The sequence below is a fragment of the Mizuhopecten yessoensis genome, unplaced genomic scaffold (genome assembly GCF_002113885.1).
Source record: "Mizuhopecten yessoensis strain PY_sf001 unplaced genomic scaffold, ASM211388v2 scaffold6135_1, whole genome shotgun sequence".
Lineage (NCBI taxonomy): Eukaryota > Metazoa > Mollusca > Bivalvia > Pectinida > Pectinidae > Mizuhopecten > Mizuhopecten yessoensis.
Genome location: NW_018406397.1, coordinates 809,377 through 833,147, shown reverse-complemented (window position 1 = coordinate 833,147; position 23,771 = coordinate 809,377). Strand labels below are relative to the sequence as shown.

Here is a 23,771-nt window from a genome sequence, read left to right as displayed (position 1 = left end):
GAATTATGAATGTTTCATGGTGATGTCGTACCTTACCCTAGACGTCCTACAGACAATCACTGATATGTATTTCAGAGTAACGAAGTACACAACTCTGTCCGTCTCTGATATGTACATTTTATAGTGATGATGGTCTTCACCATAGACATCCTAAAAACCACCCTCCTCGGCATCTCTGATTGGCATATTTCATGGTGACATCATACCTTACCATAAATATCCAAAAAAAAAAAAACCTCCTCGTCATCTCTGATAGGCATATTTCATGGTGACATTAAACCTTACCATAAATATCCGAAAAACACTCTCCTCATCATCTCTGATTGGCATTTTTTATGGTGACATCAAACCTTACCATAAATATCCAAAAAACAACCCTCTTCATCATCTATGATATATGCATATCAGAGATGATGAAGAGGGTTGTTTTTTGAATATTTATGGCAAGGTTTGATGTCACCATCACAAATGCCATTGTAATTGACATTGTACCATATCATAGACACACTACACACAATCCTAAATATTTAAAATATGTAATGTTCATAATGTTGTACCGTACCATAAATATCCTACAAAACAGTCCTTATAACCATTGACATTACACCTTACCGTAGCCACCCTACACACAACCCCCACCATTTCTGATATGCATATTTCATGGTGACGTTATGTATTACAGTAGAATACTACAACCAACAAGTTTAACCCCCACACCCCATCACTGTCACTTATATGTAAACCTCATTGTAATGGTTCTTCTTTACCATAGATATCCAACAAATACCCCCGTCTCTGAAAGGACGAGGTTGTCCATTGTATATTAAGATATCATATGTTAATTTTCAACACACAAAATATTATTTATAATAATTTATTGTGAGATTTTAGCTCTGCACAAATGAGATAAATGATGACAAAATGATGAGCAGATTTGTGGGATGAGAATTTCAGGGTTTAATTAATTCAAGTTACGAAAATCACGATTGATGAAACAAAACCAAATTAATCATTGAAGTTGCTTTCTGTAGAACCTTACTGAACTGTAAGACAAAAGAATACAATGTAGCATAATAAGCTATTGGAGTCTTTAAACTGGCATGATATGTACACGGAACAACATTCTGTAGCATTTGACAAATATACAATTGTAAGGAAATTGAACGATACATAACAAGATCTGACAACTGGAATATATTTACGCTCAGTGATAAAGGTGAACACGGAATATTTTACATTTTAAACCAATAACTGTCCTCATGCAGAGTCGACAGTAAGACATGGGGATACAGCCACAATTTATCATGATATAGATGACAAAAAATGTGCTTGCTTTCAAAATGCAAAGTGGTGCTTAGGAAATAAATAATGATTTGCTGCCATGAGGAATATTTGCAAGATAGGACTAAAATATGGGAGCTAGGGGGTTAAGGCTGTGACGTTTGAGGTCCGCCATAGATGTGGGAGCTAGGGGTAAATGTATGTGCGTGTGTTTGTCGAATGTGGAAGGGGGGTAATATCAGTCAGTGCATTATTTGTTTCAGCCATAAATGTATTAAGAATGTAGAGAACAGCTAGCAGGTATAGACATGCTCGGATATAAACTGCTGATGTTGTAACGTATATCCTCAGAATTCCAACGATAAACAGATCAATGTCGGCTACACTTTAACGTTACGTGACAAACTGAAACAGATTTATAAGATGTCTTTTTTCTCTCTCTTTAATACGAATCGAAAAGAAGCCGCAGTTATACCCGTTTTGACATGAATTACAGCAAAAACCACCAGACTTGTCACTGCAAGTATCAGATGGTTCGCTGTAAACTGCACATTTATTGATCAACTATCTTTAAGGCACAACAAACACCTAGAATTAGTTCACAGAGATATTCAAGTCTTTTAGTACCGTGGTATCTATCTGTCAAATGGGCAGAGAATGTCTATAAACTGTTATATATAGATTCTGTATAGATAAATGTCTGAAAACTATATGGATTCCCTGAAGTTTCATCTATAAATTACATGGGTCCCTAGGGATACTTTCTATAAAAAATATGAATTCCTTACAGAATGAATGACATATTATGGTACAACTTGTAAATGTTAATGGCCCACAGCTCCCAACCCCTCTCCCCTTCCCTCTTGACCTTTAACCTTGACCAATGACCACCGAAATCTAATGTTATCATACTATTGTGCACAGATGAACTAAATCTGTGTTCATAATATATACTGTACAACATGTTTTTGCTTTCTACTTGAAAGATGGTCAAGTGTGACCTTTGACCTTGACTTTTGACCCCTTAGTCTTAACCGATGCCCACCAAAGTACAACCTGGCGTAGAACTTGATACTACGTACTATACCATGGTATAAATGTATGCTGAATCTGGGGTTCATGAGATATCTTGTACACAAGCTTTTTACTTCAGACAAAGTGACAATTAAAGTGATGACTACGGTATATTTACCCCCATACCTACAATGTATGTCAGAGTATAATAACGCAAAGTTTTGCTGTGGAATACGAAGGTCGATCATCAATTAATGCATATACAGATCATATGTCAGGGAATGAAATATACAATGAGTGGATGTGGAAGGACTGTTTGGGACTTGGATGTCTCCAATATTCCTATACAGGTGAACATGGAAAGTTTGCTGCTTTGTATTTTATTACAGGTAGTAAGATATACAGGTAAGTGTTTGCAGGTAAACAATGAAACTACTCACAGTAACTTCTCTCGGTCGTACTTGACCACGATAGTTCGACCTTGGATTTTGGCCATCCTCAGTTCTAGATGAAGGCTAATGTAAACAGGTGAGATAATATTACTTTTTCCTCCTTCATGCTTCCAAGTCACACAAATGGTGAATTAATCCTCTGATTTCCATGTAATTTGGATATCAACTATACACATACCGGCGGGCAAATTAAAAAATAAATCAATAGAAACTTTGTCCAAAGTTCCACAATAATATGGTTAGCTCAATATCCAATATTTGACGAGGTTTCCATCGTTAGAAAACAGAAGTTGTCACAAGAAATTATTTTTTTCTTAATCATATATTATAAAGATTTGTCCAAAAAGCAGCACTATGCATATATTAAATCTGTACTAATTAATGTTTGCACATCCTAAGTAAATGTGAACCGCATTATTTCTCATTGTCAAATCCAGGGGTGAGTCCAACTGAGTTCTTAAATGACAATGTCCTGGATCTGAGGTTAAAGTATTCTGCAATAATCCCTAACTCCATGCTCTGACAGTGACTGGTATCCAGAAGATGAGTGTCCAGGTAGTTTCCCCACTTATGACCCTTTCGGGCTAGCGGAGACTAGTTGGCATTATGATACCATCATCACCTGGGTATAATGGCACCCACAACACATTCACCAAAGATTGGTCCGCTTGGAGCTAGTTTCATACAAGCATTTCATAGAACTGACAGCTAGGTCCAAATCTACCTCCTGCATTAGAGTACATAACTGTACAGGTGATGACCTACTCAGGCCATGGGCCCAGGTAAAAATGTCTATTATCTGACCAACGCCTGACCACTAACAACTGTGAAGGGTGGTAAGGTAATTTAGTATTACTGACCGTTAAAGATCGACTAGGTTTCTGTGTAAACTTTTACTTAAGCCATTGTATGTATGGACTAGCATTTGTCACAGTGAAAGGGAAGATGTTTTACTCAACACTTACTTACAATAGGACCGATTACGGCCAGATAATGTGTGGTCAGTTTTACCTGTGTAATGGTCAAACCATTGACCACAGATACACCGCAGGACATGGATCTGCTAAAAATTGAACATACGTGGATTTAATTGGGGAATTTATCATATGAACATGGGGATTTTATTCATCACAGACAATTATGGTCTAATGTGACACCAGAGTACACGTGTATGGCAGATCTTAGAAGGCCAAACAAGAAAAATATCAGTTTCCTGGCATTATTTTTTGTTCTGGACCAGAACAGTTTTAGCCATTATTTATATGGTGTCAGGAGTAGAAGATTATTGCTTCACTTAATACATGTATTTGTAAAGCAAAATAAACGAATATAATAGTGTAACCACGTACAAGCTCATTATCACAAATAAGCTCATCCCCCTCACTAACTTCCACATTTTTCCTGAAGAGGCCAACATTCGGATGTAAGTCAACCCAACACTTTTACATATGAAATTATAGCCCCTGAAATTATCTTTTTTTTCCCTGATTAGAAAAAAACACATTTTCCTCTGATACAATATTTTTTCTTGTATAATTGCATACTTCTTATGACCCTTGGTTTTCAAAGAATTCACAGTGGATTTTTTTCTATCCACAGAAATTGTTTCAATGATTTGGTTTATTCAGAATATGTTTTTTAGGAAGGAATGTGCGTGGATTATCAAGTTTCTACTGTCATAGGAAAAGAATTTTTCTGTGTCAAACGAAAGTATCTATATGGAAAAAGTTTAAATATATTTATAAAAAAAAAAGAATAATAAATTAGATGTCCAGTTATGGAATCTGAGGGTCAAATATGTTAATACATAAGATAATTGAGGAATTTGATTGTCCAGTTATTGGCTTTACAAAATGACCAACATAGGTACAAAGGGTCAAACACATAAATATAAAAGATAATTGAGAAATTTTATTGTCTAGCCACTGGACGCTGGTCAAACAAAATCAGTGTAAGGTCAGGTAAGACGGAGTTTAAATCTGTTAAAGTAATTACAATGGTGAAATAGCACGCCATTGCAGAAAGGTTTGAGGCCTTAAATGAAAAGTTTTACAGATAATTTATTCTCTGACCAATCTCTGGATAAGGGTCAAGCTCAGGTTTATAGGGGTCAATAAAAAACAAATCTAAAATAATTTGATCCAGCTGAACTAGGTATCTAGAAACAGATTAAAGGAGAGTATACCTAGTATTAAAGGACAAAAACTGACTACTTGAACATCAACTTAAACAGATACTATAATCAACTTAGTGTTACTTCTTATGTTATGTTTGGAGGTAGGTTACCAATCGAAATACAACAATACACATTTATAGTCATCTAGTGTTAACTATAAGCTATTGCTAGTATGAAGGGAGGTAACTCCGGTGAAATTCACAACCAGCACCCAGGTTTAGCTTAGTGCTATCCTCGGATGAATGTCCAGGTACAGAAAGCTACCTTTTGAACTTCTGGTGTATATGTCCGTTTGGAGTATAACCTCCTTGATACAAGAAAAGTAGATCTCAATACTACTACTACACTTCTGGTGTATATGTCCGTTTGGAGTATAACCTCCTTGATACAAGAAAAGTAGATCTCAATAATACTACTACACTTCAGCAGATAATTCTAGACTTCCATGCAAATACACACACAAAAAATAGAAATAAACACATGTTGTTTTGATACCGATGTTTGTATATTACATCTGCTTTAGTACAGATGTACTTGTTCCCTGTACCCCCAGAGTACATGCACACCTAGCTATCACAGCAGGTGCAGCCTTTTTTACATCAAAGTTTCCCCAACTAGTGTGCAGCAGTGACAACACTAATCAGAAATCTTTTGATCTCAGGAATTCGGTGATCAGTCAGAGAAGTAGGTGTTTAATATCAATTTGTCCCACCGTGGAGTGTTGACACCTCAATCGTCGATGTGTTATTAGGATATTTACCTGACTAAGACTCCCATTACATCAAGATAGGATGGAGTGAGCCTCCTAGACAATAATAGCCATCAATAACATCAAAGATAAAATACTTAGTTTTTGTAAATAAGTTTGTCAATATCATAATCACTAGGTATCATGTCTTAATTACCAAATAGGACCAGTGCTCGATACATTGTTCATTGGTATGACTTCATTAAATATAAAATAGCTGGAGAATTTGGTATGATAAAGTGCCAAAACAGACAAAAGGAAATAGAGAATGACTGTAACTCATCAGAGATATATTCTCATTCTTGACTTTTGAGCTGGATAAAATTCATTAAGAAGTTAGGTCCTTTAAGCAATGTCATTAAATCAGGATATGATGGAACACAATAGATAAAAATTAGGTCACAGTGACATTTTTTGATTCACAACATTTCTCTTTTCTAGATGATACTCATTTTGAGAGAAATGCTCAAGAAAGTGTTTCTTTTATTTAGGTCAGAGGTCAAAGTATAAAACAAACAATTCCCCTGTATACAATATACCTTGTATGGTGATATTTCGTTCCCACTATCTTGAAGCCTTTGTCGAAATACCAAACCACAGTCTAACAGATGAAACTAATGCAATACTGTTTCTAACTGATGAAGTGGCATTCACTGACCTGTGACTGGTGATATATGTATCGTTGACCTGTCTCCACTCGGCCATGACCTGTTCCGTGTCGAGTCGTAGCCTGCCCACCTCCTCCCCACTACAGTGGGGTAGCACTTCCTGTCGGCCTCGCTCAGCCTCCTCCACAACTGGCTGTACCAGATTCAGGGCTTCCTTCACTTTCTACAAATACAACAAACATTTATCTTGATTAAATTTCCTCAATTATAACCACATTTTTATAATTTATGCATCACCCTAGCCACTACGTACCTACCTACTTGGCTAGAAAGAATTTCTCTTAATCTCATTCAGGAGAGCGTAATACTAGTAATCCAGAGGTCCCGGGTTCGACTCCTAGCGAAGGCATTGAAAAATAATGGCCTTTGTTACATGTATTAAAAGTCGAAACACATCTGTTTTCTTGGAATCTTTGATTAGTACTTTATGGCTTTAACTGTTGTGGTTCTTTAAAACCCCATCCATAGACACTGTAAGCCACAACAGGTTTCTTTGTGTGATATTGTTCTACTTTCAAATGAAAAGGTTCTCAGATTTTACTTTGCCTTTTCTTGTTTTCTTGAACTCAACTTTAGACTTCTATTTCATTAGTGATAGTTTATTTTCAAAACAGGGGAAAATATTGCTGAAAAGCAACAGCACCCCATCTTTAACAAAACCAAAATCCTAATCACATACGTAAAATACACTTAATGGGTTGTCTTGTTACAATCTGTGTTATTGGTGTTTTTGCTATTAAGACAGCTAAAAGTGGCCGTTTCCAACAAAGTTTGGTTGTCATTTTATAATTTTCATAGTAAAAAGGACAAGAAATGCCTGCTTATAGACGCTGGAATGAGAAACAGTTCTTTATAATGAAGAAATATAACACTACAAAAATTAAATCCTTGATTACTTGCAAATAACTGTCAATAAGCCGTGGGGCAACCATTTTCTATTTTTGCTATGATGCCTAACAATCTCTGAGCCATTCACCACTCGAAATTTATTGCATAAAATATGACTCTGATCAAAACACTTGATAAACGTATACTTTTTTATTAATTAATATAAATGTATAATTTTCAGTTAAATTTAATGTTTTATTTTAAATCACTCAGCTCACCTCATAATGCAGAAATATTTATCTTACTTAGGTTTATTTACGTGTTACTAAAAACAGACAAAGGAAATGAAGCATCGCCTAAGTGGAAATCGTGGTCCAACAAAGAAGTCAAGTGGAAAGTTCCTCGACGGCATCATCTGGCTCACATTTAGAAACCTTTAATTGAATATTTTTGTTTTTGAAATGCTAAATATAGGACCATCATTGCCCTATCCGCAACGCCAATGTTACAAGCACCTTGGTGAATGTTTATTTGCCTAACGTATCTAAAACGGATCTAATGTGATCAGTTCACTGGAATGGCACAGAAACGGTTTGAGAGAAACCAAGGACGCAGAAGATGACTCAATAGTCGCATGCACCAGTTTTTTCAGGTGATTTTTTTTTTATAAAATACCAACTGGAATCTGTTGCCTCATGTGAGCTGGATGCTTGAAGGTCTGGTAAAATGGTAATTGACTAACAGGAATCTGTTTTTGAAATGAGGGCTACTGTATGTGTCAAAAACTCACTGAAGTGCCTTACACAGTTTTCTGTCAGTCTCTAGACAATGTTTATTAGAAATATCTGCAGAATTATTTCAACCTTTGACCCTTCCTCAGGTTAGATGTACTTTGTCAAGATAATCTAGAGAAAATTAAGGCAAAGGTTACCCCTGTATCAGTTTTAACTGCGACGAAGAGTTCCATTATGAGTTTCTTTGACATAGTGACAGTTGTTCTAATTAATATAAAGCTCAACTTGCTGGTAGGCGTACCTTTACCTTGATATGAATCAAAGATAGATAAGGCAATTATAAGAAGCAGATAAGGATCTATGTCTTATAAGGGGTTCAAAGATTTCTTTGTATTTTTATTTCTTTAAGTTACCTTGAGAAGTCTTTCCTGGTGGGAGAGATTCTCAAATTCCTTGCTGTGAAGCTCCGGAGACCGTAGCATTCCTTGGATGTTTCCAATCTGGTCCAGGATTTTGTGAAGGTCATCGAGGAACTTAGCTGGTGACCTCCCAGATGTTGCTATGGGAGCAGTCATCATGATCGGTGCTCTTGACCTTGAGATGAACGCTGAATCTGCATGAGTTGTCTCCTCATTAACAGGCTGTCGGTATCGTACCACCTGGTTGCTGACATCAGCGAGCCTCTTGTTCAAACCAACGAGTTCTGGTTCCAAGATGGCAGCAGCACCCTCATGACGAAGCTCTTCACCTTTCTGGCTGATAGAGTTGACCTTATCCTGGCGTCGTTTCAGCTCATCTTCGAAGGCCTGAAACACGAGAGAACACCAGTTTATATTAACAGGTTGAGTATTGTTAATGGCCACTACATAGTGATGTGTTAACTCCAATGTTGTTCCGTTATATCTAGTACTCACAAATGACACACACAGGGTCAATGAATCAGACAGAAATTAGTTTGGCACAACACCACAGTGGAACTCTTACATACATTCAAGACAGGGCAAGACTACCTTCCACCAGAAGTGTATTTAAATCTCCAACTCACCCCGCCCCAACCCTGAACACACTTCAGGGTATTAAAGAAGAAAGCAAAGATACCCTTGGAACAAACGTCCACTAAGTCAACATTTAAGTTGCAGTTCATCTCTTCAGTTTCAGGAGGCTCTCATGCTACACAGAGCCCTCTTAAAAGTAATTTCGAAAATGAAAGTAATAAGAAGAACTCCTGAATCATTGTATTAATGAAATGTATATTTTTCTTTAACCAGGTCTCGACATTTTCAACAAATACATATTTACCAGTCAATATCATATACTTAAGATGTCTGTTAAACTCTCAGATTAAAAAAAAATCAATGGAATTAAACGAACAGCATGTAAGTCTTTGGCTATTGGTATAAGATGCTGGAATCTCAAGGGAATAACAAGGAATACTGTACTGTAGACACTGGGCACTGAGGCAGCGACCAGGTATATAGTATGGGTTGTGTATCGTGATGGAGTTGGCCAGGTATAGTTTATTGTGTAGACGGTGATTGTGTACGGCAGGTATTTAGCAGAGAACAGAAGGGCACCTGTTGTGTCTGTACTGGGAATGACATACAAATGTAGCTAACTACCATTGTATCATTGCAAATGCACCAAGCCATATAAACGTGCTGGCACCCGACCATCTACTACAAACTACAACGACTCTACACCACAAGTCTGATCTCTATCACCCGACCATCTACCACAAACTACAACGACTCTACACCATAGGTCTGATCTCTATCACACGATATAATATATACAAACACACTACAACGACTCTACACCATAGGTCTGATCTCTATCACACGATTTGTTATATACAAACACAATATCATTCAACCATAGCTGTGAATTATTGTAGGGAATCGCATCCAAAATGTCTGCACCTGGTGCACCCTGGGTACACGTTCGCTCCATGATTCTCAGTAGCGAGGTCCTACAGATTGGGAACAGATTTCTCTACAAACTAGTCAGGAAACCTGTGTAATGCTCTCTACATATAGGATCTTACATGCGTTTCCATTTCATACGAGATTTATGAAACAAATCTAAGAATTTTTCAATTTAGCGAGCCTTTAATAAGCCTCTGGCAAGCTAAAATGAAAAGTTTCATCAATTGATATGAAATGAAAACGAGTGCAAGATCCTTTTTATCACATAATCAGGATTTGTGTCATTTATTCGTGTAAATTAAACAACAAATTTCATGCAACCTTTGAGCAAGATCGATACTTTACTCTGCTTGTTCCAGTCTACTCAGCTGTAAATGAGTATGTGGTTGCATGGGCAGTGCTAGAATTGTAGAATGCTAGCTGTGAGCACTGAAATGGCAGCACCAGCTATATGCTCCCCAGGGAGTTGAGAAAGATGTTGGCTGGTTGCAAAGGCCCTATAACCACAGATGATAATTTGTGAACCGCTCCCTCGGCACAATCAGGAAAAGAGCGGTAATAAAGAAAAGACAGGAAGTAAGAACATTGATGGACAATAAACTGTCGGTTTGTAGATAAATGAACTTTGTGGATAACAAAGATCCAATAAATCATTTACAAGATATAAAGTTCATAATTAACGACATCCCTAGGTAATTACCAAATAATCCCTCGCTCGTTATGGATAATTTTTTGAAAACTTGATTCCTTTTTATAACTTCGCAATTGGACTATAAACCGATTTATTATACATGCACTTGATTAAAAATCTCCATATTTTCTTAATTATCTTTGAATACCTTTGAATAAAAGGAACTTTACAGATGTGTAAATGTCTGACTGAATTACTACACTATAAAATGGTATGGTTTATACCATTTATTAGGCTACTTGTTTTAATCCCTGTACAAACGGAACACAATAAAACTTACACTTTACACATATTTTAGCCCATGGTAAAACTATCTCAGGTGTTCCCATCACCGTAAATAAACAGACTCTTAAACTTGTGCTGTGTATATTCAGACACCCTCAACTTACCAACATATCTAAACATCCAAATACACATGGAAAACATTAGAATGCTGAGTATTAGAGTGTTATTACTTATATCAGTACATGAATCTACCATCTCCAATTTCTACTCAAATATTTAACATGGAAGCAGGTGCTTGAAACACATCAAGATGGACTGTGAGATAGCACCAAATGGCTTTCCCTCCCCCTCCGGATACATCCCATCTAGCTCAAGGACTAATGAAGATTAGCTTGATTATACCAGATAGCTGGCACTCTCTACCTCCCCCTTCTAAAATAATCTTTCCAGCTCAATAAGGACCACTGTACAACTTATCCAGCTCAATAAGGACCACTGTACAACTTATCCAGCTCAATTAGGACCACTGTACAACTTATCCAGCTCAATAAGGACCAATGTACAACTTATCCAGCTCAATTAGGTCCACTGTACAACTTATCCAACTCAATTAGGACCACTGTGCAACTTATCCAGCTCAATAAGGACCACTGTACAACTGATCCAGCTCAATTAGGACCACTGTACAACTGATCCAGCTCAATTAGGACCACTGTACAACTTATCCAACTCAATTAGGACGACTGTACAACTTATCCAGCTCAATTAGGATCACTGTACAACTTATCCAGCTCAATTAGGACCACTGTGCAACTTATCCATCTCAATTAGGACCACTGTATAACTTATCCAGCTCAATTAGGACCAATGTACAACTTATCCAACTCAATTAGGACCACTGTGCAACTTATCCAGCTCAATTAGGACCACTGTATAACTTATCCAGCTCAATTAGGACCAATGTACAACTTATCCAACTCAATAAAGATACCACTATATTACCCATGCACCTTAACCCTTTCACCACTATAGACCATAATGGACTTACCCAGATTAATGCATGGTAGAGTTTATCAAAGTTATATAGGGTGAATGAATTAATCAGTACCAGTACAGAACAAACACAGCTCGACTGCTACTTTATCAGGAATGTTGTGTAACAAATGATTTTCAAAGAACCTGTAGACCGTCAATTGTTTTTGGCAGGCTGGAAATCAACTGAGTTTTATTTCACAAGATTTTCTCATTTTATCATGTCATAAAACTGCGATAAAAACCAAAAGTTTACAAGATTCTGAAACAGGAGGCCTGAATGTTCAAACACTGCATATACAAAGTGTAAAGTGGCAAACATCAAAGATCATAGGAACCCAACTCTGTTACATCTGGCCATATAAAGGTGCAGGGATTCAGGGGTGGGGGTAGGGGTGCATGGGGTTGGGGTTGGGAGGGAGAGAAATGGGTCAGGAGGGGGGTTGGTATGGAGAGAGGAACTGTCTATTGGGAGAAGGCCGGAGGGGAGGGAATCAAGACTGGTAGGGAAAGGAAATAGGGAGAGTGATGGATGGAAAAAATAAACAGTGGATGGATGGAAAGAGAGCCATAGGGGAAGGAAGCTAGGGGGATTAAGATATGGGGATAAAGGGTGGGAGGGAAGGGAAGGGGTAGACAGAAAGGAGGGGGAAGATGAAGGCAGTAAAGTACACTTAACTGCTGTTACTCTCATAGACCATTATTTTCTAAACTCTATACTTCTGTTGTAAGTGTGTATACCATTGTGTGCTGTTACTGTGTGCCAATACATAACAGTATCGGTATAAGTACAGTTTTGTTTAATGAGCATTATATGGTTTTCAGCAGGCAGATACAGATGGAGAAGAATCAGATATGAAGAGCAATACAACACATTTGGAGGACAGATGGATTCTGGTAAAACCTGTGTATCTCTGACAACACTTTGTTAAGAAATCATCAGCCTAGAATCAGAATTTAGGTCCAGCTGTAATACTCTGAAATTCGGTCCAGCATGTAATATTTACATTTGTTACACCTCAATTTCTAGCTATTTGATTGGTTGGGAGAAAATTAAACAAAAATCTCTGTCACCCTCCGAAAAAACATTGGTTTTAAGGGGCGCGGGTGATATTGCCATGAGACAGTGAAAAATATCACATGCGCAAAAAAAGTGCGTGCACCGCTTCGTTTCCCCACCGTGATGGTCACAAGAACGTTTGATGGCAACAGCCAATTTCATCAAGCGCCGGTGCGATAGCGATTGTAAACAGCAGACTATCAACAAACAAGATGTCATTATCGAGGTTTGCTGCCGTTTCTAAGCTACATTGACTTTTGGTGTAACAAAATAGATATGACATTCATTAGCAGGTGACAGTGAATATTGTCAACCCTCAAAAACCCATTGTCACCCTCGGCTTCGCCTCGGGTGACAATGGTTTTCTCGGGGTTGACAATATTCACTGTCACCTGCTAATGAATGTCATATTTATATAGTGATATATATAGTCACCTAACAACTTCAGACTGGATGCTTTAGAACATATCTTTTGAATTGATAAGTTACTTGATCAAATTAATAAAGTGTCCCAAAACAATAGACTTTAAGTACGGAAATCTAATAAAAACATGTTCAGGTACCAAGCACAGGACCAAAAGTACATCACTGGACCCAAATATGAGTGTGTCCAAAGACTGGATGTAAAGGATAGTAATGTATTGGATTGAGACATGAAAAGACATTTTTTTGTATGTATTTGCTAGATCTAGACATATATGTGCCTTTTGTACATATTTAAGAGACTCAAAGAATCCCTGTGCCATTAAACAATGGAACACCAAGGTCACTAAAAAAAGCCAAATGGCCTGTTTATGTTGTAATCAAGATGTCAAAAAGAATCTGACAGCACAAAGACTCAATTAGGACTTCTGTATGACAGACTGACACACAATACCCATCTGATGATGCTTATGTGATGGAGGGAGATGTGGGGTTACTGTGACTTGTTTGGCACAATGCTTCACAAAATGTATAACATCATGATACAATCATTGACCTAGACTCTTCATTGACAGAAGATAATGTGTTGTAAAATGAGAGTATTTTAGGCAGCAACAGCCAACAGACCAGACAGAAAGTCAAGATGGTGAAGTGACAGAAGAATAACCCAGAAGGAGGAAAAGACTCGAGTTTTCAGAGACAAAGGGAAACTAAGCAGAAGAAGCATTATTTGGAAGAGAAATTATGAGAAGAAAAATACTTGACAGATTTGTTAAGCAATTAACTAGAGTTCCAACACAGCTGATGCACCGAATCACCTCTCATTATATTGACCTTCCCCAGCCTCACTTCCATCCAACTTTCGTTTTACTCATCAACTTCTCTTTCCAAAAATTCTTACTGTGTTAGATAAGGGAAGCTTCTATTTTGGGGGAGTTATCTGTTGCCGGAATGATAGTATGGGTGGTTATGGTGTGACCTTCCCTGAACCCCTGCATCACACGTCTGAGCACGCCAAAAGAGATCTTGCATTACATAAGCCCCCCCAGTGATTACCTGATAAACAGGGTTACCGCCTGATAATAGCTCTAAACTGCCGAAAAATCTCAAATTAATTGCTTTTCCAACAAAATTTCTAGAATGGTGATTATTTTCTATATAAGCAAAAAAAAATCTGAAAACAATATCAGCATTGTGTAGTGTTGCTCTCGGTTAACGATTTCAATATTTTCTAAAAAAAAAAAAAAAAAAAAAAATGGATGGCTTTTATCAAATGGTTGTTATAGACTTATTTTAACAGAAAAAGTCTAGTACAATTAGCCTAGCAATTTAATTATCTTGTCACGCTTCATTTTCCAGAAAATGTTACAAATATTTACAAATTATGATTTATAAAGGATAAAGTGTTTACATTAATTACCTTCCAAGCAACGAAAAAACATGAGAAACACCCACAATATGTTCACTTGAGAAATTATGTAGAAAAGAGATAATTAAATGTACATGGTTTTGTGAAAAGGGCAACTACTTCTAGAGATTTTGGAATGGTTTCCTCAACTATACACAGTTCCAAAACCCCTATAACACACTGTTGACTGATCCAGATGAAAGAGTAGGAAGAGTCCATTATGTAAATCAGGTAAGACAGCAGTAATGTAATACACCTGGCTAGTGTTGTGTGGCCTACTAAATACACAACATAAATAGACTCTTTAAAAAAAAGCACCACTTCCTTGTATTCAACGTAACTGTTTACCCATGTCATATAAATATTCGAGATCGTAAACATACTTTCATTTCAATTTTCTGTGAAGTTATAAACACCACTAAGACAATGGAACAGACAAGTAATCTAATCTCTGCGGTGAGTATATATAGTCTCTTTGATATCAGCACTTCCTCCATCATCAACCTCTAACATTGTAAATGTCTGAAGCTTTAAACTGTAATTCTATATACCGAGTATAATATCCTTCCGCATTCAGTAAACAAGAGGCCCAAGAGGGCCTGATTCGCTCACCTGAATATTTAAGCAGTCATAGTAGAATCTTCTCATTAAATATTATATTGCACTAAAAATATTTCCATCGCAAACTTTGTTGGCTCCATCTGTTGAAACTATCAGCAAAATATTATTATAAGATTCTATGCTTTTTTATTCTTCTTCGAAAGTTGCTTGACATATTTTTTCCTGTGACGTTGTAAGTAGGTCAATGTCATTTTCCTTCTCAAATTGGTTAGCTCTATTCCAAAAAGCTATCAGCCAAATCTTATGAATCCATTTCTTTTAGTTCTTAAGAACAAATCCATTAAAATGTTGTTGACCTCTGTGACCTCTAAAGTAGGTTGAGGTCATTTTCATTCGCAAACTTTGGTGAGCTCTATCCCAGGAAGTCACCAGCAAAATATTATAATTTTATGCCTATTAATTCTTCAGAAGAAGTAGTTCGAACCCTTTGACATATTTGAACGCTTTGACCTTGAAAGTAAGTCAAGGTCATTTTCATTCGCAAACTTTTTTTGGCACTTTCCCAGGAAATAACCAGCCAAATATTAGGTTCTATACCTTCCAGTTCTTCAGAAGAAGTTGTTCTAAGCATTAGACATATCTGACTCCTGTGACCTTGAAAGTAGGTCAAGGTCATTTTCATTCGCAAACCTTGTTGGGCTCTTTCCCAGGAAATAACCAACCAAATATTAAGGTTGTATACCCTCCAGTTCTTCAGAAGAAGTCGTTTGAAGTATTTCACATATCTGCCTCATGTGACCTTAAAAGTAGGTCAAGGTCATTTTCATTCTCAAACTTTGTTTGGGTCTTTCCCAGGAAGCTACAAGCCAACTATTTAGGTTCTATAACTTTCAGTTCTTCAGAAGAAGTCGTTTTAAGCATTAGACATATCTGACTCCTGTGACCTTGAAAGTAGGTCAAGGTCATTTTCGTTTTCAAACTTTGTCGGGCTCTATCCCAGGAAGCCATCAATCGAATATAAAGATTCTATACTGTTCAGTTCTTCAGAAGAAGTCGTTTGAAGCATTTGACATATTTGACTCATGTGACCTTGAAAGTAGGTTAAAGTCATTTTCATTCTCAAACTTTGTTGGGCTCCATCCCAGAAAGCCATCAGCCAAATATGAAGATTCTATACCTTTTAATTCTTCAGAAGAAGTTTTTTGAAGTTTTTGACATATTTGACCCCTGTGACCTTGAAAGTAGGTCAAGGTCATTTTAGTTCTCAAACTTTGTCGGGCTCCTACCAACAAAGCTTTCAGCCAATATCATGACTGTAGGCCTGTCCGTTCTTCAGAAGAAGTTGTTTAAAGGAAAAGTTGACGGACGAGGAAGGACGGACGGACGACAGAAGGACGACGGACGACGGATGACGGACGCCGCACCATGACATAAGCTCACTTGCCCTTCGGGCAGGTGAGCTAAATATGAAAAAAATGTTCTTTATAAACATGTTTCTTCCAAAGACATTTTAGACAATATACTGATTTAATCAAGATATCACAAAATATTTTTAAATCCGAAAATGAATTTACCCTAACCTGTTTTTAATAGAAACAATAGCTGTGCTTTTAATGAATCTTTAATGGAAAACATTTCCTTTAACTTAAAACTTGGTACCAAACTGGCACAGATCTAGGAAAGGAGGTAAAATCCTCAATAACATTTCTGATCAAATTAGAATATTTTAGACAAAACACCTAGAAACTAAATTTGAGGTAAAGAAGTCATACCAGACGAGAAGTTACCTCCAGTATTATCGATCCCAATAATTTTTTAGGAATGAAAGTGGATAACTTTTGTATGATTCAGATGAAGGTATGCAATAAATCCAGCTGTGCATTACGGTTAAGTCTACTTCATTAAGGGAAATGTCAAACTTTTGTTAAAGTTTACTTCATCATAGGAAAAGTTAAGCTTGGAGAGAATGTCTTTATTTCATCAAGAGAAATATCAATTTATAAACAAAGAAAACCTTGAGGGAATAGGTCAACCTTAGAGAAAAATTCTTTTTCATCACAGGAAATGTCATGCTTTGGAAATCTCCTTCATCAAGAGCAAGGTAAGCTTAGAAAGTCTTTTTTGATCATATTACGAGATGTCAAGCTAATGGACAGAGACCAGCGGAAGAGTGTTTAATGGTTAAGCACATCTTTGACCTGAGAAAAACCAACTACAAGTGTATTCATGCAAAGGCTAATAAGAGGCCACTAGCACCCATAAGAATGCATGAGGAAGTATTTCTGTAAAAGTTTTCATTGACCTGACAGGAAACAAGGTAATAAGTCAAGCTTGGATAGAAACAATAGGGACTGTTTTTGTACTTTTAACATTGACCCACAGCCACAGACATAAAAGTGCAATAGACATCCATGATAGCAGGAAAGTGGCACACAAACCCAATAGTTCTTATTTTTGTACATTTATCACCGATCTGTGAGCTCTGTTTCCCTACCGCCAATGATCATGTCTGATAGAAACAATGGAGAGTATTTTTGTACAGTTATCGTTGACTTTGGTACTACAACATGGGTACCAGTTCAGCAGCCGTGAGAGCACAAAGCAAACACCCACAGGAACCCAATCATATGTATTTTTGTACATTTATCATTGTTCTGATTGGTCTGGTCATGTCCAGAAAGGGTAATTTTGTAGGTTTATCACTGACCTACAGCTAGATATACACAGTGGCAGTCCAACCAAGGAGCAATGACTTGTGTATGAGATCCAAGCTTCTGACAAACCTTCATCCTCCTCTATCTCTATCTGTACCAATTTGTAGGGAACATGGCCATACACTTGTATAGATAGGGAACATCAGACAAGGTGGAGATGGGGGATCAGGGAAAACCAATAAATCTGTCACATAAAACAGGACCAGGTACAGAAAGGGCCTTCCTAACGGCCCCTAAACTGACAAAGTGGTAATACTGTAATTCCCTGTATTGGCTCATGTTCTAATGAAGAATGTAAGTCTGTGTCTGCTACAATTGTACTGGGACATCAACAGATTTCTACTACACATATAATTGTGGATGTTCCAGCTCTAGAACTTCCAATGGTTTACTTGTTGTGGACTGCAGTCATCACACATCAATGATCGTGACAAGGGTGCCCTGTCCGGCAGACACCATTATATACAACCTGTACCACGGACAGGTATGCTTTAACGTCTGGACGAGAGAAAGCGAGAAAACTATGCCAGGAATCTGTACAGAATAACCAGGGACATCTTAAGAAGACTAGTACCTATAGCAACCACTTTGACAACTGGTTCCTCGATTATCAACAAGGGCTAGGTAGTGATCTCTGTTTCTTGGCATGAAACTGTGACTTACATGAAACCAATGTTTTACAATAATACATGGCACTGTTCCTATATAGTACAAATTGTGTGATTCACACAAAACCTGAAAGTCCTTAAAACAATGCATGGCACTGTTTATTGGTAACCCTTTGTTATTTACATGAATAATGTCCTGACTATGATGTGGCATTGTTTCCTTGACAACGATTCCTTGGGTGCAAGGAAAACCACTGCCTGACATTATTGTGGCACTGTTGTTCCCTTAGCAACAAGCCGATAATCATAAAACAATGCCCTGGCAATGATGTGGCAATGTTTCCTTGGCATCAAGGCAATAGTTTCTGTTTAAGCAAATAATCAAGTATGAAAGAAAAATCATAGCAACTTTTTCACTGATATATGAAACACTCAAATGAATCAACATTTCTTGATAGATAAAATGCAAGTAAAACCTAACCCATAAAACATCAACTGAAACAAACTCAGGTTGAACGATTATATAAGAAGCACTAATCAACTTTCATAATTACCAAACCAGATGAAAGATAACAAACAGATTTGCATAGATAGAATATTGTGATCAACTGAGGTAATGAAGGTTGGAAGATTTGATGAAGATAACACTCCAAAGCCTGGCGGCAGGTATAGATGATTATATAGAGCTAACGAGCTCCAGGTGAAAATGACAGGTAAATGATGGATGAAGCGACACACACCTCCCCCATCTGACATGCATACTGCATGTAACTATATATCACACAGCATCATACATCATTTAACGACTTCTCGACTAAATTACACACACATGATTCAAGCTCCCTAACAACGGTATACTGTCTGCAGCCTCGCTTTCACTTCTCATTGTGTAATATGTACTCAGCACAGACTGTGAGGAAATATACATCAATCTGTTTACTATGGACTAGATAATAACTATTTTTAACATCAAACTTCTAAAGAAAATAACGAAATTGTGGGGAAGCTGGTTAATATGCTTTTCCAAACAAAATTATTCTGCGAGAATCACCTTTTATGTGTTAATAACTCTACCAGCATGGGATTTGCATGTACTATACAACAGAAACAGATCCTTGACAAGGAAATAATTAAACAAACCAAAATATCGGTTTAACTCATTCATCACTGAACTTTCACAAAGAACTATTCCAACCTTTGAATTGGAAGAGTTCAAATGTGTCTTCAGGTTTCAATGAGTTAAAAAGTAATCAACAATAATAAAAGTTAAATAGCTGTTCAAATAGCTCCAAATCGGAGTTGCCCCCCTTACCAAAACAAATTCAAGGTCATACAAGGTTGAATCCAAACAAGTGAATTTCATGAAATTATGTTTCAAACCAATCAGGATAAATTCATTCATTGAATATTTACATATCAGACCAAATATAAATAGCAACGAAACATTCACAAAAGTGTTGTTGTAAATGCTATTAATAAATTACAGTTAAAGCCTTTTATTTTATTCCCTGATTCCATCCAAATTCAAAAACTTTTAATTGAATTTCAAAATTGGCAAACAAGCCAAGCAGCATTACACGGAGATTTTACCAAATTCACCTAAGTAGCCAAAAAGCTGATACTCTAATTTTAATGATAAGTCGAGAGCAACCATTACGAAACAAGAGTACCAGGAAGAGGCTGATAATGACGCTAGCTGGCTACGATTTTCTACCCTGTTACGTTAATCTGGGAAATGGTTATGGAAAACAGAACAGGATGATTAAGTGTTGAATGCTTGAGATCAAAAGACTATGATTGACAAAACAAAACTACAAAACCAAACCATGGTTATAGGTAAAGTAAAACAATAGCTGACTCCCACAGCTGGTCGGCATGTCAGAGAACACTCACTGAAATCTAGCTAGTCATCTTCATGGCAGGATGGAGGGAAAATAGGTAATAGTAGAATTTGAGCTTCTTATGAGATATTTTCTATAAATTGAATTTAAAAAAAGAAAATTTAATGGATGATTTGACAATGGTTTAAACTAATGGTAACTGAACAAAAGTATGATACAAAATGATGAAATATACAAGGATTGTTGCGAAATAAAATGGAAAGTTTTTTGAATGCACCCACGAATGTTGTGTAGGTGTGAAAGCTAACAAAACATGGAATCAGTAAAGCAGGCAACAAGCACCTCTTTAGTAGACCTAAGGTATTTCAAAGTCTCAAGGTTCTGTCCGTCCCTACCTCCCCAAAATATACCATCCCTCCAGTATTGCTTACAAAAATTCACTGTATTCCTATCAAAAGATTTTAACATATCTCATTTTTTACACTGATTGCATGTAATCTGAGGCCTTCTGAAAAATTCTAAAAGATATCCCTAATACAACAGTGCCAATCTCACTTCTATACAAAGGATTAACATGTTAAAAGGGTGAGACAGCTATTAACTGAAAGACTGTATGTTTGGCTGGATGTTTAGATTTATTGGTATAGAGCCACCATGAAATCTTGGTCGTAGACCAGTTTGAATGTTGGCCAACCTCGGGTTGTTATAGTGTTTCCAGTAGACTATATATACTTGTACTGACACTGTGCTTCAATACTACAGAATCTACTCACTCAGACAGCTACGACACCATTTTATTGCCATGGAAAATGTCACTGAATATCCAGAAACTGTAACAGTATCATCTCGAGCTTCTGATTGGCTGATTGTCAAAACACCAGCCGATCAAATACCGGAGCTGTCATTGCAATATTGGAATGCTAACCTTCATCCAAGAATTCTTGAACATGTAATCATTATAGGATGTAAAAATGCTTCACTAACCTTGGTAACTGTATACTGCCATTTATTTCCATACTTAATGAGACATCTTTATTTTCATATAAAAAAATTAAAGATAGCAACTTCAATTTGCACAACATAAAATTCCCTGAAGGAATGTGGCAGAAAATTGCAATGAGCGTATATGAAGAGCTGACTTTTGGACAGGTGTTGTTGAGATGTAGAGATCTATGTTACTTAATTCACTCATTACAACAACAGAGATAGATCCCCAATCCCCACATCTATCATTTATATCATGAAGAGGAAGGGAAATATGATTTTTTGTTTCCCTGAACTTTAACCATCTTTCAAAATGGTAAATAATCAATTTTGTTTCCCACCTCAATGGCAATAATTGTTTTATAAAACAATAACAATAATCTACAGTACTGCTTCAGTCCCTCAGAACTCAGATAGGGTGCCTCTTGCTAATTTTTTCAGGTTCCAAATAAGAGAAATATGACTAGGGAAACTGAAGAACAAGAGGGAAACATGATGTTATATTTCCTCATGATGTTATCAATATAATCCAATCAGACATACTGTTACATTGATGAGGTTTTATAATAATTGTTATCTAAAGAGGTTGGCAGGGTGGCTGCATTGTTTTCTTGTGACAGTGAATTTGGACAGCAGGAATTGAGAAGGAGAGGAAAGTGTTGTTACTATGTTGGGTTGTTGGGGAGGGAAAGGATAGCTGGAGGGAGGGGGAGGTTTTCATTGTTGCTGACTTGAGTAGTGTATTTGTACACTGAGGTACAGCTACAGTAAACTCAAGGCCTGCACACACCTGGAGCTGATTCACCTGTTATAAAGTTACAGACAGAACACCATTAACCTTTCACTTCTGCATCAGCAGTTAAATGTCCAAGTTNCGAAAAAATGAAAAAAATACACGGTAAGGGTCCACCAGTGTTAGTGCCAACATAACAGATTTGTTTTTTAAATAAAAACCTCTTAGAAAAAAATCTCTTGTACATATACCTTCAACCTAAGCATGTGAAATTTCACTTTAAAAACCCCAGAAGCAACGTAGCACACAGCTCATGACATCCATCATGTGCAAATTGTTCCAAAGGAGCAGATTACAAGAAAATACAATTGTTACTAACATGAACTTTTCTTTACAGAAGCTGAGGTACCTAATCAACCTACAGTTAGGCTCTCTATGAGGCATTATTGACTTCATACAAGAACAATAGATGCAGAATTTATCCTAAAACTTAAGTATCAAACAGTGCGTACAACACAGAATCAGAATGTGGCTTCCTATAACAGATATATCCTATCTTTCCCTCTGTGTTGTGAATATTTTTTGAGCTCAACTATTACCTAAACCCACAGACTTGCTATCAATACAGTTTCTGTTGAAGGATATGTTCATTTTTCAGGTTAAATAATATTTTTAAAGCAATTATGGTTTCCTAAAGATACAATGTACTGGGTACAAACATAGCGGGATGTTATGATATAAAACAGCTAGAGGGTTAGATAATGTGTCCACCAGTGTAAGCTTACAGATGAGGCATTCTAGTGGGTTAGATAATGTGTCCATCAGTGTAAGCTTACAGGCGAGACATACTAGTGGGTTAGATCATGTGTCCATCAGTGTACGCTTACAGGCGAGACATACTAGTGGGTTAGATAATGTTTACATCAGTGTAAGCTTACAGGTGAGACATACTAGTGGGTTAGATAATGTGTAGATCAGTGTAAACTTACAGGCGAGACATACTAGTGGGTTAGATCATGTGTCCACCAGTGTAAACTTACAGGCGAGACATACTAGAGGGTTAGATAATGTGTCCACCAGTGTAAGCTTACAGATGAGGCATTCTAGTGGGTTAGATAATGTGTCCATCAGTGTAAGCTTACAGGCGAGACATACTAGTGGGTTAGATACTGTGTCCATCGGTGTAAGCTTACAGGCGAGACATACTAGTGGGTTAGATAATGTGTCCATCAGTGTACGCTTACAGGTGAGACACATAGCATACAGACGATACTACTATCAGATATGTATCAGTTGGTGAGGAAACAAAATGGCAGGGTTGTCTAATACAGACGGTGATTACTATCACAATGGAGCCTCAATCATTTTTCAGCAAAAGAGACTGGGAAAGTTTCGTATAGACTAGAGGACATCTGTAAGACATGGATGTGCCATTGATGCTGCTTTTGACCTATTAATAATAACAGTGACCTTGGCATTGACCTTGGGACAATAAAATTCATCTTAGGTATTCTTATTCTTTCGTAGACTTCGAGTCATGACAATGGATGTGATTTGACAGGAGGACCAAGACAGGACGGATATGGGTAACACTACTAACCCCACCCCCCAACCTGATCCCTTACATACAAAATAGCGGTGAGGGGGAAGGGGGTGGGGGGGTGG

At 37.1% G+C, this 23,771-nt stretch overlaps 1 protein-coding gene across 1 annotated transcript in view; it reads right to left on the bottom strand.

Moving 5' to 3' along the window:
* Positions 1 to 2,731: 2,731 nt before the first annotated feature.
* Positions 2,732 to 23,771, bottom strand: part of LOC110451606 (dystrophin-like) — a 172,870-nt gene continuing 151,830 nt past the window's right edge. Inside the window, exons 37-39 of the mRNA XM_021499727.1 lie at positions 8,315 to 8,707; positions 6,330 to 6,502; positions 2,732 to 2,810 (exon numbers count right to left, since the gene is read on the bottom strand). Coding sequence (XP_021355402.1) covers positions 2,732 to 2,810; positions 6,330 to 6,502; positions 8,315 to 8,707 — 645 coding nt within the window. The remainder of the gene's footprint in view (positions 2,811 to 6,329; positions 6,503 to 8,314; positions 8,708 to 23,771) is intronic.